Below are 13,159 nucleotides of genomic sequence, written 5' to 3' on the forward strand. Positions count from 1 at the left end.
CCCGTTCATGCTCTGTCTCTCTCTGTCTCAAAAAATAAATAAACGTTAAAAAAAACCAACAACAACAGAGGAAACTCTTTTCAAGGGAAATCTTAAACTAATAGAAAATGTGTAAAAGCAAAGCTTCTCCGTGACTTCATGGTGGGAACCCAAAGCCTTCTCCTGGCCCAGACTCACAATTGGACTTAGGGCTTTCTGGAAAGCCCCTCTTGCCATCCTGTGTTTCTCTTGCCTGCCCCTCCCCCCCCCTCCCCCCAAAGCTGCCCCTTCTGTGGGAATAATCAGCTTCACCCACCTTTAATTGAATTTTGGACCTTTCATCTGTTAAAGAGGGAGTGAGGCCTACTATGCAGGATTCATTATCAGATCCAAACCAGAGAAAATATGCAATGTAAGTGCTCAATAAAATGCAATTTCCTGCCCCCTTCCCCTGAGGCCGCACCTTCTACCCTCTTGGGCTCTCCCAGTCGCTCTCCAGTATTTCTTTCCAGCCACATTCTTTGAAGGCACCTTTGAGCACTTACCACACTGCATTGGAGATATGTGGGTTGTTCAGGGCAGCATTTTAAAATTGCATCCACCAGAGGCGCCTGGCTGGCTCAGTCATTGGAGCATGCCACTCTTGATCTCGGGTCATGAGTTTGAGCCCCAAGTGGGACCTAGAGATACAAAAAATAAATTAAAAAATAAATACATAAAAATGCATCCTCTGCTGGCCTGCATTCCTTAGGAGGAGGGAGTGTTTGGCTTGGGCCAAAGTTAATGTTCCATGGCTGATTGTTGGAATGAATAAGCGTCAATAGTATTCATCCTGTCAAAGTATTCACCTTAAATCTCCCAGGGCTGTGCACGCAGGAAATGAGGGTGTGTGGCGGACGTGTGTGTGTGCGGAGGGGTGGTGGTGGTGGTAAAGCATTGCCATAGTGGACAACCATGCCGGAAAAGTACTTTCTTAAGTGGCGAAAAATCTGAATTGGAGTCTCGGCGGCGCACTCGCAGACCCCGGGCCCCCAAAGGCTCTCCCTCTCTCTCACTCAGGGCCCCCAGCAGTCGGGGAGCGGGTAGGACCACACCACCTCCGCTGGGTCTGCTCCAGGCTGTGGCTCTGAACTCCCAGATCCCGCGTGCAGTAAAGTCCCACCCCTCATCAGTGATTCGTCTGAAACACAGGCGTCTAGGCCGTCCTCACATTTTATTGGCTAGTGCTGTTGTCAGTCTGCGGGCACGGAGGCCTATGGGAAATGGAGTCTGGCAAAACCCAGTCCTTCTGGGGATCGCGTTTCCGCTTCCGGTGTTTAGTGGGCATCCGAACGCCAGGACTCCGGGTCCGGGCTGGGGGTTCGAGGGTCGTTTGGGGACGTTGCGCGGCCACGGAGAAGGTGCCACGGGCCCCGGCCCCCCGGCGTCGCAGGGCCTCGGCTGGCGCGCGCGGCTGTCACCTCGGGCCCTAGCCGCCCTCGCCGGGTGGGCGTGGCCGGACCGAAACCCAGGGTCCCGCCGCCTCGGGTCCAGGCCCCGCCGCCCCGCGAGCGGCCCCCGGGCGAGATGCGGCCCTCGTGCTGGCGGCGCCCTCCTACGCGCCGCCCACCGGACTCGGCGGGGAGGACCCTGGCCTTGTAGCCGCTGAGGCGACCCCGTCCCCAGGGCCCGCATTTACCCCATAAGGCTTCCAGAGAAGGTCGCCCGCGGAGCAGAGTAGCCTTCCGGTGTAAGTCACGCTCTGCGGGCCAGTCTCCCAGTCCACGGTCAAGGGGCTGAGCCCCTGTTTATTTCCTGCCAAACACCAGCCATGTGACCTTGGGCAAGTCTCTGGGGGTCTCTGAGCCACGATTGCCCAGCTTTGAGGGAGTTGAAGTCCAAGTATTTCTTAACTGTCCCGCCAGCCCTGACATCCCGTATGGGTCTGTTTTTAGTATCTCTGCTCTTAACGCTTGTAATCCTAACCAGGGTAAATCTCCCTGTTTGGGAGAGAGTTATTCCAGCGCTGAGGAATCCCGAGTGGGGTGACCAGCCAGAGGTGAGGGCAGTTTAGAGGTTGGACCCTTTGAATCTCTGAAAGGTTAGATAGAGCCAGCTCCACCCGGCTGCTGCTCTCCAAGGTGCTGCTACCTTGTGCGCCCTCTCGTACTTGTCCTGCCACATTGACTTTGTCACACTCTAGTTCCAAAGACCAGTGGCTTGGGAGGGTGGGCGGCTTATTGTCCCCATTGTCTTCTCCAGTCCATCCTCACTCGTCAGTGTGGATGAGTGACATCTTCTCGGCCTCAAGTAAATTGCTGTGCAAACACAGCCTCAAGCCCCCCTACTTTCCAATCAGATCACCCGCTCTTGACCCTCCTCTTGAACTTCTGGAGCTGCTTCCCCAGTGACACAGGGCCAGACTCCACGGGCACCAGGACATGGGGAGGGGAGGACACGAAGGCTCTTTTCTTCACCTCAGTCCTGCTGGGCTGACACTTGTGATGGTCACTAGCATTCACTCTGTAATGTATTATCCGTGGCTCTAGGATTTCGAGTTCTACTTAGTGACTCCTATCTGATGGTAGCTCCCCACTGAGGTAAAGGAAGGGCTTTGAGCTTCAGAGCCCAGTGGCAAGGTTCTTCCGTGAGCTGAACGATGGCTGTAGCTGGGGACCCACACGTCCAGACTCCTCGAGCGCAAGAAGAGCTTCAAAGAGTGAAGCTGGAAGACGATTCCCACTGGGAGCAGGAAATTTCCCAAAGGAGCGACCCTGGACCAGAGACCTCCTGCCGGCGGTTTTGGCATTTCTGCTATCAACAAGCATCAGGACCCCGGGAGGCCCTCATCCAACTCCGGAAGCTCTGTCATCAGTGGCTGAGACCAGAGAAGTGTACGAAAGAGCAGATCCTGGAGTTGCTAGTGCTGGAACAGTTCCTGGCTGTCCTTCCTCGGGAGATCCAGGTCTGGGTTAGACAGAAGCATCCAGAGAGTGGAGAGGAGGCCGTGGCCCTGGTGGAAGACTTGCAGAAAGAGCCTGGGAGACGGGGGCTCCAGGTGAGAAGCTATAACCTTGTTCTGGGTAAAGCAGGAGGAAGTGGGAGCGTGCCCTTGGTTTGCCAGCAGTGTGGGTGATGTGCCGTACTTTGCTGTTCGTGGCAAAGTGGCATTTGCTCATTCCCTGGGCCTGGTGGCTACGGCTTTCCTTCCACGCTCAGACGGACTCTTCAGAGGATGCGTAACAGCGCTTGCTCTGAGTGTGGGGCCCTGCCATTAAGTAAGAGAATTGCTTAAAATGGCTTGAACACCACTCCGGGCGAGGAGGAGCACACAGAAGGACAGAAAAGCTAGGGTTTGTGGGTGGGTGGGTTGGTTTTTGGTTTCTTTTTGGAGAACAATTCTCATTCGTCAGCAGCCAGCCTGATGCAAGTGGCTTCACTGGTCTTTATGGCCAGTATTGCACCTTTGAGTCCTACTGAAAAACAGCTATATTTTTGGTTGGCTGAGTCTTGCCTCAGGAGAGCTGGTGGGCAGATTGCAGTGAGCCTGGGATCCAGACCTTATCTGTTAGTCTTTTGCACATCCACACTCCTTACTGGACTGCAGTGATTTGCAGGAGACTGATTTCCTCCTTTGCTTCTTTGCATCTTGGGATAGTTAAGTTTTAGTTCCTACAGAATTTCGACCCCTCTAGTCCTTGAACAGGGACAGGAGGTATGCTCAGAGGAGAAGGAACGCTTAGGATCAGTACTAGCTTCCCAAGACATCCATCTCAAGCAAGCACAGACAGGATTCATGTGTCTGTTACAGGCAGTGGTGAAGAACTCACAGCCAGAACCAGATGAACAGTGGCATCACAGTCCCGAAGAGGAACTCCCAGCCTTGCACGGGAGCGGTAAGCAGCAGCAGTGTGGGGAGAGGGTGGGTAAGTTCCCTCAGAGTGCCGAAGGTGGGAGGATGGGGCAGGTGAAATGAGGCTTGGGGGATCCTCGACAGGTACCTCCAAAGGGAGGAAGGGCCTCGGTTGGCATGTTTTGTAAAAGTACCCAGCGGAGCCTGTGGTACCTTTCCTTGTGTGAGTGAGGTTACTGTCCCAGTAGGTTGGGCACAGATTTTAGGTCTGGCTGGTGGAGAAAGCACAAGGTGGGGTCAGATCAAAGCACAGTAATTCTCAGGACAGGTACGTGTGTCCCAGACCAATTTGGATGATGCAGATGTGTTATCAAAACTGAAGAAGAAAATCATGAAACTGCATCAGTAACCTGGATGGATATGGAAGGGGAAAATTGGGAACTCTCCTCATTTTGGCTTTTCACCAACTTTCTTTGCTGGGACAGAGCAGACACCAAGAGAAGGGGGAAGACTCTTCTGTTTCAGAACTAAGTTGGGCCCGTCCTCAGGAGGAGTTGAGAAACATGGTCTCCTCACGGCTCCTTTCTCTTCCCCACAGCCCTGCCTGGTCCTGGAACTCTGGGTCTTTCTCTGGAGGAGGGCGGCAGTGACCAGGGGATGATGCACAGCCCCCAGGTGAGCCAGATCTTTCTCTTACTTAGGACACCTTTCACTATTCAAGTGGGGGCCCTTTGCCACCAACTCTTTTGCTTACCAGAAATGCCAAGAGAATTTTACCCAGTGGTGGTGGAGGGGGTTCTCAGTAACTCTGTAGATTAGGCTCCAGAATTTCACCAGCCAGAAAAATGTTGCTGAAACCCCCCTCCGTATGGAAGGCAGCACCACAGCTGAGGCGGTGAGGAATGGTATTAAGTCATTCTTTTCCTTGAGCCTGAGATTGTAAGATCATGCTGATTGGCACGTTTGCATTAAAAGGAATAGTTACTTCCTTCTTTCCATATCTGAGTCTTGCCCACATGGTGTGCAGGACTGTGGAGGCGTGGAGGGAACAAAAGCCTCAGGGTCAGAGAGTCCTGCGTTCAAATCCTGGCTCTGCCACATACTGACTGTATAACTGAGCAAGTGTGAAAATATCTGGCACAGCACAACTGGTGTTCCGTAAATGTTAGCTTCTTTCTGGCTTTTCTTTCTCTCCCCGGCTCCCTCCCCGTCCTTTATTGCCTTTAAAAGTCAAAGAAAACTCACTTTTTAGTTTCTCCTCAGCCTTTTTTGTCACCTGCCCTCTGATGAAGGCCGTATAGGGAGGCATTTTGTCCCAAGGCAGCACCTTTTGAACAGGGTGTTATGTTTTCCCAGGAGTTGGTGACATTCGGCGATGTGGCTGTGTACATCTCCCAGGAGGCACGGAGGCAGCCAGGACCTGGATGGAGGAACCACCTGGAAGGAAGTTGGGAGAAATCTGCAAGTGAGGTCTCGCCGGGTAAGAGCGCCGTTTTCCTGTACAAAGTTAGCCGTGGCGTTATCTGTAGTGTTCACTACCCCAGACCTTTTTGGGATCATATTGTTCAAAGCCCTCGGTTCTGCTTGAAAAGAGACCCATAATCTAATACCAAAGTCAGTGCTCTCAAGGATGAGTTTCTAGAACCCAGAGAGAATATCGTATTGACATTTACTGACCATCTTAGGAAGACGGTCAGTAAAGCCTCTGGTGGGAGCCTGAATTTTATTTGTTTCAGGACAGATGTACGTGCATGTGTAGGTCTAGATTTGGGCCTGGATTTTTTTCTTACTGCTCCCTCGCAGCCTGAATACTACTTTTACTGAGGCTTCCCAAGAATCCCTTCAGACTTAAAAAAAAAAATTAATAGTATCTCCCCTCCCTGGCATATAAAGTGGTTGGGATTAGAGTCACCAAACCACTGTATCTTCTGTGTGTCTCCCTCTGCAAACAGATTTGCCAACCCCTCTACCCAGTGTCAGCTCCCATGTGGAGCAGGAGGAGGACCCATGGAGGCGTGATCTTCAGTGTCCCGGAGAGGAGAACGCCAGCGACTCCGCAGCGGGCGGGGGGAGAGGCCAGCCTGGCCATGTGCCCGTCCTGAGAAAAGCCAAGATGTGGGACGAACTGGAGTTGCAGGGCCTGGAGGATGAGAAGGTGGCAGGGGTGCACTGGGGCTATGAGGAAACCAAGACTTTTTTGGGAATTCTCAGTGAGTCTTGGATCCACGAGAAACTGCGCACCTGCCATCGGAACCGCCAGGTGTACCGGCTGGTGGCCGAGCGGCTGCGGGAGCGCGGCTTCCCGCGGACCCTGGAACAGTGTCGCTACCGGTTCAAAAACCTCCAGACCCACTACCGCAAAGCCAGGAGCACGCACGCCCCGGGCACCTGCCCCTTCTATCGTGAGATGGACGCCCTGATGTGCCCACGGGCCGCCACCCCGCTTCCAGAGGTGGCAGGGGCTCTTCTTGGGCACAGGGCCTGTGATGTGGAGCATGCAGAGCTTCAGGGGCGCCGCTGGGGACAGGAGGAGGCAGTGCTGGCTGAGGCTGTGTTGGAAGGCAGGGCAGAGAAGCAGGGGCCGGACCCCGGCCACACAACAGCATCTGTAGAAGAAGGGCATTTAGGAGCCGTCACAGAGGATTCTGAGGGGGAAGAACTGGGGGTCGAAGAAGTGTCTGGAAGCCCTGGAATCCCAGCCCTGTTTCGGAGTCCGGCTGGTAAGTCCTTGTCATGAGCAAGCTGGGAGGCCCTCGCTGTCAGCGGGGTTTGGAGAAAAGCTTGCCGCGACCGGTTATTTCGGGGGTGCCGTGGGTATTCAGGGCACACTGTAGTCGTCTGGAAAGGGCAAGGAAAGGCTATTTTTATGTACAAATGGGACAGCCCTTTGTTCCTGTGTGCGGTCGAGAAAAAGGAAGAATCATTATGTAAGAGTCATGTGTATAAGTGTAAAAATAAACGTGTGCATATTGTCGGATCGAGTCCCGTCACAGAGGAAAACCCGCTTGACTGCTTCTCCGGAAATCACCGAGATGCTGTGGCGGGAGCGGGGGGTCTCCCCCTGTCCTCCGCACAACCAGCAGCACCGTCTCAGCTCACCTCTGTACCTCTCCTCCAGGTGTGCACTGGGGCTACGAAGAAACCAAAATTTTCCTGGGGATTCTCGGTGAGCCCTACATTCACGAGAAACTGCGCACCTGCCATCGGAACCGCCAGGTGTACCGGCTGGTGGCCGAGCGGCTGCGGGAGCGCGGCTTCCCGCGGACCCTGGAACAGTGTCGCTACCGGTTCAAAAACCTCCAGACCCACTACCGCAAAGCCAGGAGCACGCACGCCCCGGGCACCTGCCCCTTCTATCGTGAGATGGACGCCCTGATGAGCCCCTGGACCCTTGCCAGCACCTTTGATGCCTTCGAGGTGGCAGGAGGCCTCCTGCGGAATAGAGGGGGCTCCGAAGAGAACCGGAAGGCCGTGCTGGAAGGTGTGACGGGAGACGGTAGCGAACCGGCAGAGGAGCCCCGAGAGGAGCCCAAGAGCCGTGGCCCCCAGGCTCTGAGGGGGAATCCCAGTGGTAAGCTCTCCTCCCCACAGCGGCCACAGACCGTGGGAGAGACGAGGGCCCGAGGGAAGCATTAGGGACTGTGAAGCGGGAGAGATGCTTCTTGTCTATCACTCTGGAGTGACCTCCTCAGGTTCAGACCGATTTCTTAGCCAGTAGTGCAGGGTGACTCACAAAGACAACGTTGAGGGTCTTGCCCTGCTCCCTGTCTGCTTTTAGTAACAACATTCTAGAAATAATATTTAGTAACCACTATAGAGGAAAGAGAGGTCCGAGTGATGTAAAGTTTCAGTTGTTTGTTTCCATCTAACATACCCTGTGTGTATTACATACAACAGTCTGCCACTGAAAGACTTCTCTGTTCTTGGGCAAACTGGTTAAACACCTAGGCCTCCACTGTCTCATCTGTAAAATGGACAGAGTGATAGTATCTAGCTCACTGGGTTGTTATGAGGATCCTGGTACATTGCTGGCCCTCAGCAAATGTTCCTTTTCATTGTCACCATCATTGTACTTACTGCTAAGATAGATGAACACCTTGCCCTGTACTCCTCACTTAAGGGGGCACATTTCCTGAGTCATTCACTAAACGATTTCTTCTGAAAACCAGATCTTTCTGGTAGGTGTTTCCATTCTCATTTCACCCACCACGTCCAGATATAAGAACAGAAGGCAAATTGCATAAGAACTCCATGTCCCTTCTTGATTTTCCTCGAGTAGGACTTCCAGTCCGCCAGCCAGACGGGGTCTCGAGGCCAGAGAGAAGTGAAGAGCTTTGGAATGACGATCCCCGGGACTTCCGGAAAACTTCCTGTGCAGGTGGGAAATGAATGAAAACGAGCAAAAGCTAGTATTGCACCAACAAGGAAGTCAGATCTGGAATTCCGAACACGGACGAGGCAGCACTGGGCGAGGGCTGGGAGAGGAACCCACTCACTTGGCCTTCCCGGTTTATTATGCAGGGGTGCTGAAGCCACAGGATGTGGGAGAACAGAAAAGCAGGTGGCAGCCAGGAAAGCCTGCTCTCCTGAGTTACCGTGGCTTCTAGTTAGATGTAAACAAATCCTTAGTGTTGATGATTTCCCTCCTAAATTTCTTTTTTTAATGTTTATTTTTGAGAGAGAGAGAGAGAGAGAGAAACAGAGACAGAGACAGAGACAGGAGCGAGCCAGGGAGGGGCAGAAAGAGAGAGAGGGAGACACAGAATCCAAAGCAGGCTCCAGGCTCTAAGCTGTCAGCACAGAACCCGACGCGGGGCTCGAACCCATGAACCGTGAGATCGTGACCTGAGCCAAAGTCGGAGGCTTAACCGACTGAGCCACCCAGGCACCTCTAAATTTCTTTTTTTTTAATGCCCCCTTTATTTATTAAGTAAACATCTACCCCCAATGTGGTGCTCGAATTAATGACCCCAAGATAAAGAGTCACATGCTCTACCGACTGAGCCAGCCAGGCGCCCCTCCCTCTTAAGTTTCTATCAGAGTTTTAACTATAATTAACTATCACTTAACTAGATTAATAGAAAAAGTGAGCCCTGGCACCCCCAAATTAAACTACAGTCAGCCTTAGCTTATTGCAGGGGTGAATTTCTCATGGTTAAGATGAGCTTCCCTCCTTGGTTGGGCTCAGTTATTTTGTTGGAAGTTTAGGAGATCTGATAAATAGTACTGCTCTTCCCCCGCTCAGATTCCAGACCAACCAAGAAGCGGAAGAGTAAGACGTTGAGATCAAATGACAGCTTTCTAACTGTAGAGCCGTTGGGCAGTGTGGCTCAGATGGGTGGCCACAGTGGGCTTCCTCACTGAACCCCAGTTGGAGCCACAGGCAGCAGGGGATGGCCACAGCCTCGCCCCGCAGGGATAGAGGCTTCACTGCTGGTCTTCTGAGCCACGGGGCCCAGCTCCTTGTTCATCAAAGAAGTCCTCCCTCCCACTTGCAAGCAAGGGGATGGAGAGAGGCCAGAATCACTCTCAGGCTTGTCCCTCAGCCTGGAAGAGAAAGGTAGCCTTTTAGTACCGATTGCCAGCACACAGGTGGGTGGGGAGGAGAAGAGGGGCCACGCCTGGGGGCAGAGCATCTGATTGGGGGGGAGAGGAAGAAATGGGTCTGGGTCCTGCCCTCCTCCCTCTCCTCAGCCTTCCTCCCCACGACCTTCTCGACCTTCTCGTTCAGAAGCTGGGGGAGGGAGTGAGATCTGGAAGTCTGCTGTCTTGAACGAGGTTCAGCCCTGTTCCAGATGATTGGTTTCTGGTTAATGGCAAACTGACTGTGTTCTATGTGTCACCGGCAAGAGTTTGTTTCCGACCGTCCGGTAGGGCTGCTTTCGCGTCGGTTCTGTTCTTCTGAGCTCAGAAAACACGCTACATTTGCAGTTTCACCTCATTCTTTCAGATCTTGAAACAAGGACAGAGAATGAGGAGAATTCAAGCCAGAACATTTCAGAGGAAGCAGAACTGCCGGGGGCATTATTAGAAAGACCCAAAGTGGATATTTCCCAGTACCTTGCCTGGAGGAGAGACTGGGAAGGCAAATATGGGGCACAAAAGCAATGGGAGGTACCCTTAGAAGATGGACGAGGGTCACTCTCCCCTCCAGAAAGAGACGCAGGGAAATTCATAGGTCCTCAGGGAACCTACGTAGGAGAAAAATCCTATCCATGCTGTGAATATGGGGAAAATTTCAGCCAGAGCTCCCACTTAGCTGTCCACCAGTTAGCCCACATCGGAGAAAAGAAACCTTTTAGGTGTGGCCGTTGTGGGAAAAGCTTTGGCCGAAGCTCACACCTGGTCTGCCACCAGAGAACCCACACCGGGGAGAAGCCCTACAAATGCCCCGAATGTGGGAAAGGCTTCAGTGATCATTCTAACCTCACAGCACACCAGAGAATCCACACTGGAGAAAAGCCCTATAAATGTGGAGAGTGCTGGCAGAGCTTCAACCAGAGCTCCAGCCTCCTGATGCACCAGAGAGTCCACACAGGAGAGAAACCCCACAAGTGCAGTGAGTGTGGAAAGAGTTTCACTAAGAGCTCGCACTTCAGTGCGCACTGGCGAACGCACACTGGTGAAAAGCCCTACCAGTGCCCTGAGTGCGGGAAGAAGTTCAGTAAGAGTTCCACGCTCACCAGCCACCAGAGGATCCACACAGGAGAGAAGCCCTATGAGTGTCTCGAGTGTGGCAAAAGTTTCAGTGACCGCTCAAACCTCATTACCCACCGGCGAATTCACACTGGAGAGAGGCCCTACAAGTGTGGCGAATGTGGGAAGAGCTTTAATCAGAGCTCAAGTCTCATCATACACCAGAGGACCCACACGGGAGAGAAGCCCTACGAATGCGGTGCCTGTGGGAGGCAATTTAACAACAGTTCGCATTTCAGCGCGCATCGGAGAACCCATGTGGGCGAGAGGCTCTAAACGTCTTTAAGAAGCATCAAATCTAGAAGCACCACAGAATCTGTTCTAAGAAAGGTCTGTATGGTCCTTGATTCTATACCACGACCCCCACAGGAGACCAGGGGTTTAGGTCCCAGTTCGGTAGAGGTCATTGTGTTTCTCTCACTGAAAACTCAGCTGGCTTACGGAATACTACTCAGGGCTTGCTTATCCGCACTATTGAAATGGAAGCTAATTTCCAGAGAATTCAGAGACTCATTCTGAATTGGACTGTATCACCATCACGATAGGTATCCATTAGGATTCTGTGCCTTAACTTCCACAGCTTGGTAATATGAGGGTGAGACTCTTGTCCCCAAGACCCCCCTTCAAGGACAGAGGAGGCCCGCCCCACGGTGCTCATGGCATTAACGGTGGCCGGCTCCGCCACAGGGCCGGTAGTGGCTGAGCTCTTTCTTCTCAGCACTGGGCAGCTAGATGGGGATTTATTAACTGAGCACATTTTTCAAGGTCTTCCACGGTTCTCCCTGTGGAGGGTGGGGCCCGCGAACCGTCTCCATTTCTCTACGTGCTTCTTACCCCAAGAGGAGAGCACTCTGTCGTGTCATTTGGAGAAGGAAAGGTCAGTGCTCCAGGTTGGCTTTCTAAACCATGACCTACTCTTCCTCTCGACATGTTAGGTTGAGCCATAGGAGACTGGCATCTTTGAGGTATACAACCAGCAATTAATAGGACTCGACCTAAGCAGATGTCTTGCAGGGTAGAACCGCTCCAAATTGCCAGCAGTGCTGCCGGTGAGCCCTACGGCCCACACGGTGCCCTAAAAACATAACACCGGGTCTAGGAGATCACGAACAGGATGATGAAATGGGGAAAGCCTTTTCCGTTTGCAAGTACGTCCGGAGCAATGACCACTAACCTTGGCAGCGGTTAAGAAGGAGGCCGGGTTGGAGGAGCCGCCGCTCCATCCCCGGCCTCAGGGGAGGCCGCGTGCAGGCGCACAGGTCCTGGAGATCTGGGGTGTCTCCGAGTGAGCAGAGCACAGCCCCTGGAGGGACTCTGACACACGCAGCCAATGGTGCTTAGAAAGAAACGGGATACGGTTTCTCGCTCTAGTTTCTCCTTCGTGCATTTGGCTTGAAAATATTTTCCCCCAACCTTCCAGAAACCCACCAGTTATAAAACAAAGCACAGTCTACACATGTCACGGTTTCATATCGTTAGATTTATAGAATACGATTAAGTAAGGAGTCTTTTCTAACGAACATAAAAGAACCTATTCAAGTAAGTGTTGTCCGTCAAAAGCGGCCGTTCTGACGGGCTGTGAACTCTGTTTGTTGTTGCCATTACTGAAAACATTGAGTTTTCCTCTGAGAATTGTCTTCAGACCACCTTAGAAGGCCTCCTATCGATGTAGTTCTAGCACAGAGTAGTGTCCGGCATGGAAGAAAGGCTTAATAAACACTGGCAGAACGAACAGCGTGTTTATTATCTGGCCCGGTCACCTCTCTTATCCGTGAGACTTGTCTCTGCCCAGTATCTGCTATCTGGAGCCAGAAGTCCTTCGAAGGATGTCAGTTTGCTGCCACTGAGGACACTTCGGAGAGCCTGTTTTTGGAGATCGTTTTCAAAGAGGTATCCCAGAAATCTGGGTTCAGAATTTTTTTTATACGGCCAGGAAATAAATGTGATATGTATTCTTTTAAATCATTTTACTATTTTGAATGAGAAAATCTTTACTTGGGTGGAAATTCACGATACTAAAATTAACATAGCTGTGCGTTATAAAAAGAGTTTGGAAATAACCACATTCCCTTTTGGAAACTTCTGGAATGGAACACGGAGATTCAGATGTAATATCCATTACCATGCCATCTCACGTGTATTTTCCCCTTAGCAAAGCAAGGGGGAAACTGAGCTGGAGACTGTAGATATTTCATAGGGATTTTACAGTCCGTGAAGCACTGGGACACGTGAGATGGCTCTCCTAAGTGATGTTGGCATAGTTCTCAGTGGAAGACTAGAGCACTGAGTTTCACCAGTTGACTATCACGTGGAGAGGTTTCCCAGTGAACCCAACGTAATATGTACTTTTTACAGTGCCTGGATTTTATCCATTCCCTTGCTCCAGAGTGTTCTGATTTGCCTTTTCGCCTACCTCGGGACGCGGCATGAGCAAAGCTCTGGGGCTTTAGTTTTTAGCTCACCTCCAGCTCCAGCTCATAATCATGGCTTCAGAGTTTCTGAACCAGGCAAGCAGGGCGGCTTTTGGAAGCTGTTCACTTGGAAATCCCCTCAAGAGAAAAATAATGAAGTGATAGCGGGGAATGCATGAAATTCACCTCTAGTATAAAAGTTGCAATAGATGACAATCAGATTATGCATTGCAAAATTTTA

At 52.0% G+C, this 13,159-nt stretch overlaps 1 protein-coding gene across 1 annotated transcript; it reads left to right on the top strand.

The window, feature by feature from the left end:
* The first annotated feature begins 1,212 nt into the window (after nucleotides 1-1,212).
* On the top strand, nucleotides 1,213-12,472 carry LOC125910735 (zinc finger and SCAN domain-containing protein 20-like). The gene is made up of 8 exons (XM_049614206.1): nucleotides 1,213-3,016; nucleotides 3,770-3,854; nucleotides 4,410-4,486; nucleotides 5,168-5,291; nucleotides 5,764-6,531; nucleotides 6,930-7,382; nucleotides 8,091-8,189; nucleotides 9,762-12,472. Exons 1-8 carry the CDS (start codon nucleotides 2,618-2,620, stop codon nucleotides 10,781-10,783), a joined length of 3,027 nt encoding a protein of 1,008 aa, XP_049470163.1. The 5' UTR covers nucleotides 1,213-2,617; the 3' UTR covers nucleotides 10,784-12,472.
* The last annotated feature ends 687 nt before the right edge of the window (nucleotides 12,473-13,159 follow it).

This window comes from Panthera uncia (assembly GCF_023721935.1).
Source record: "Panthera uncia isolate 11264 chromosome B3 unlocalized genomic scaffold, Puncia_PCG_1.0 HiC_scaffold_2, whole genome shotgun sequence".
NCBI lineage: Eukaryota > Metazoa > Chordata > Mammalia > Carnivora > Felidae > Panthera > Panthera uncia.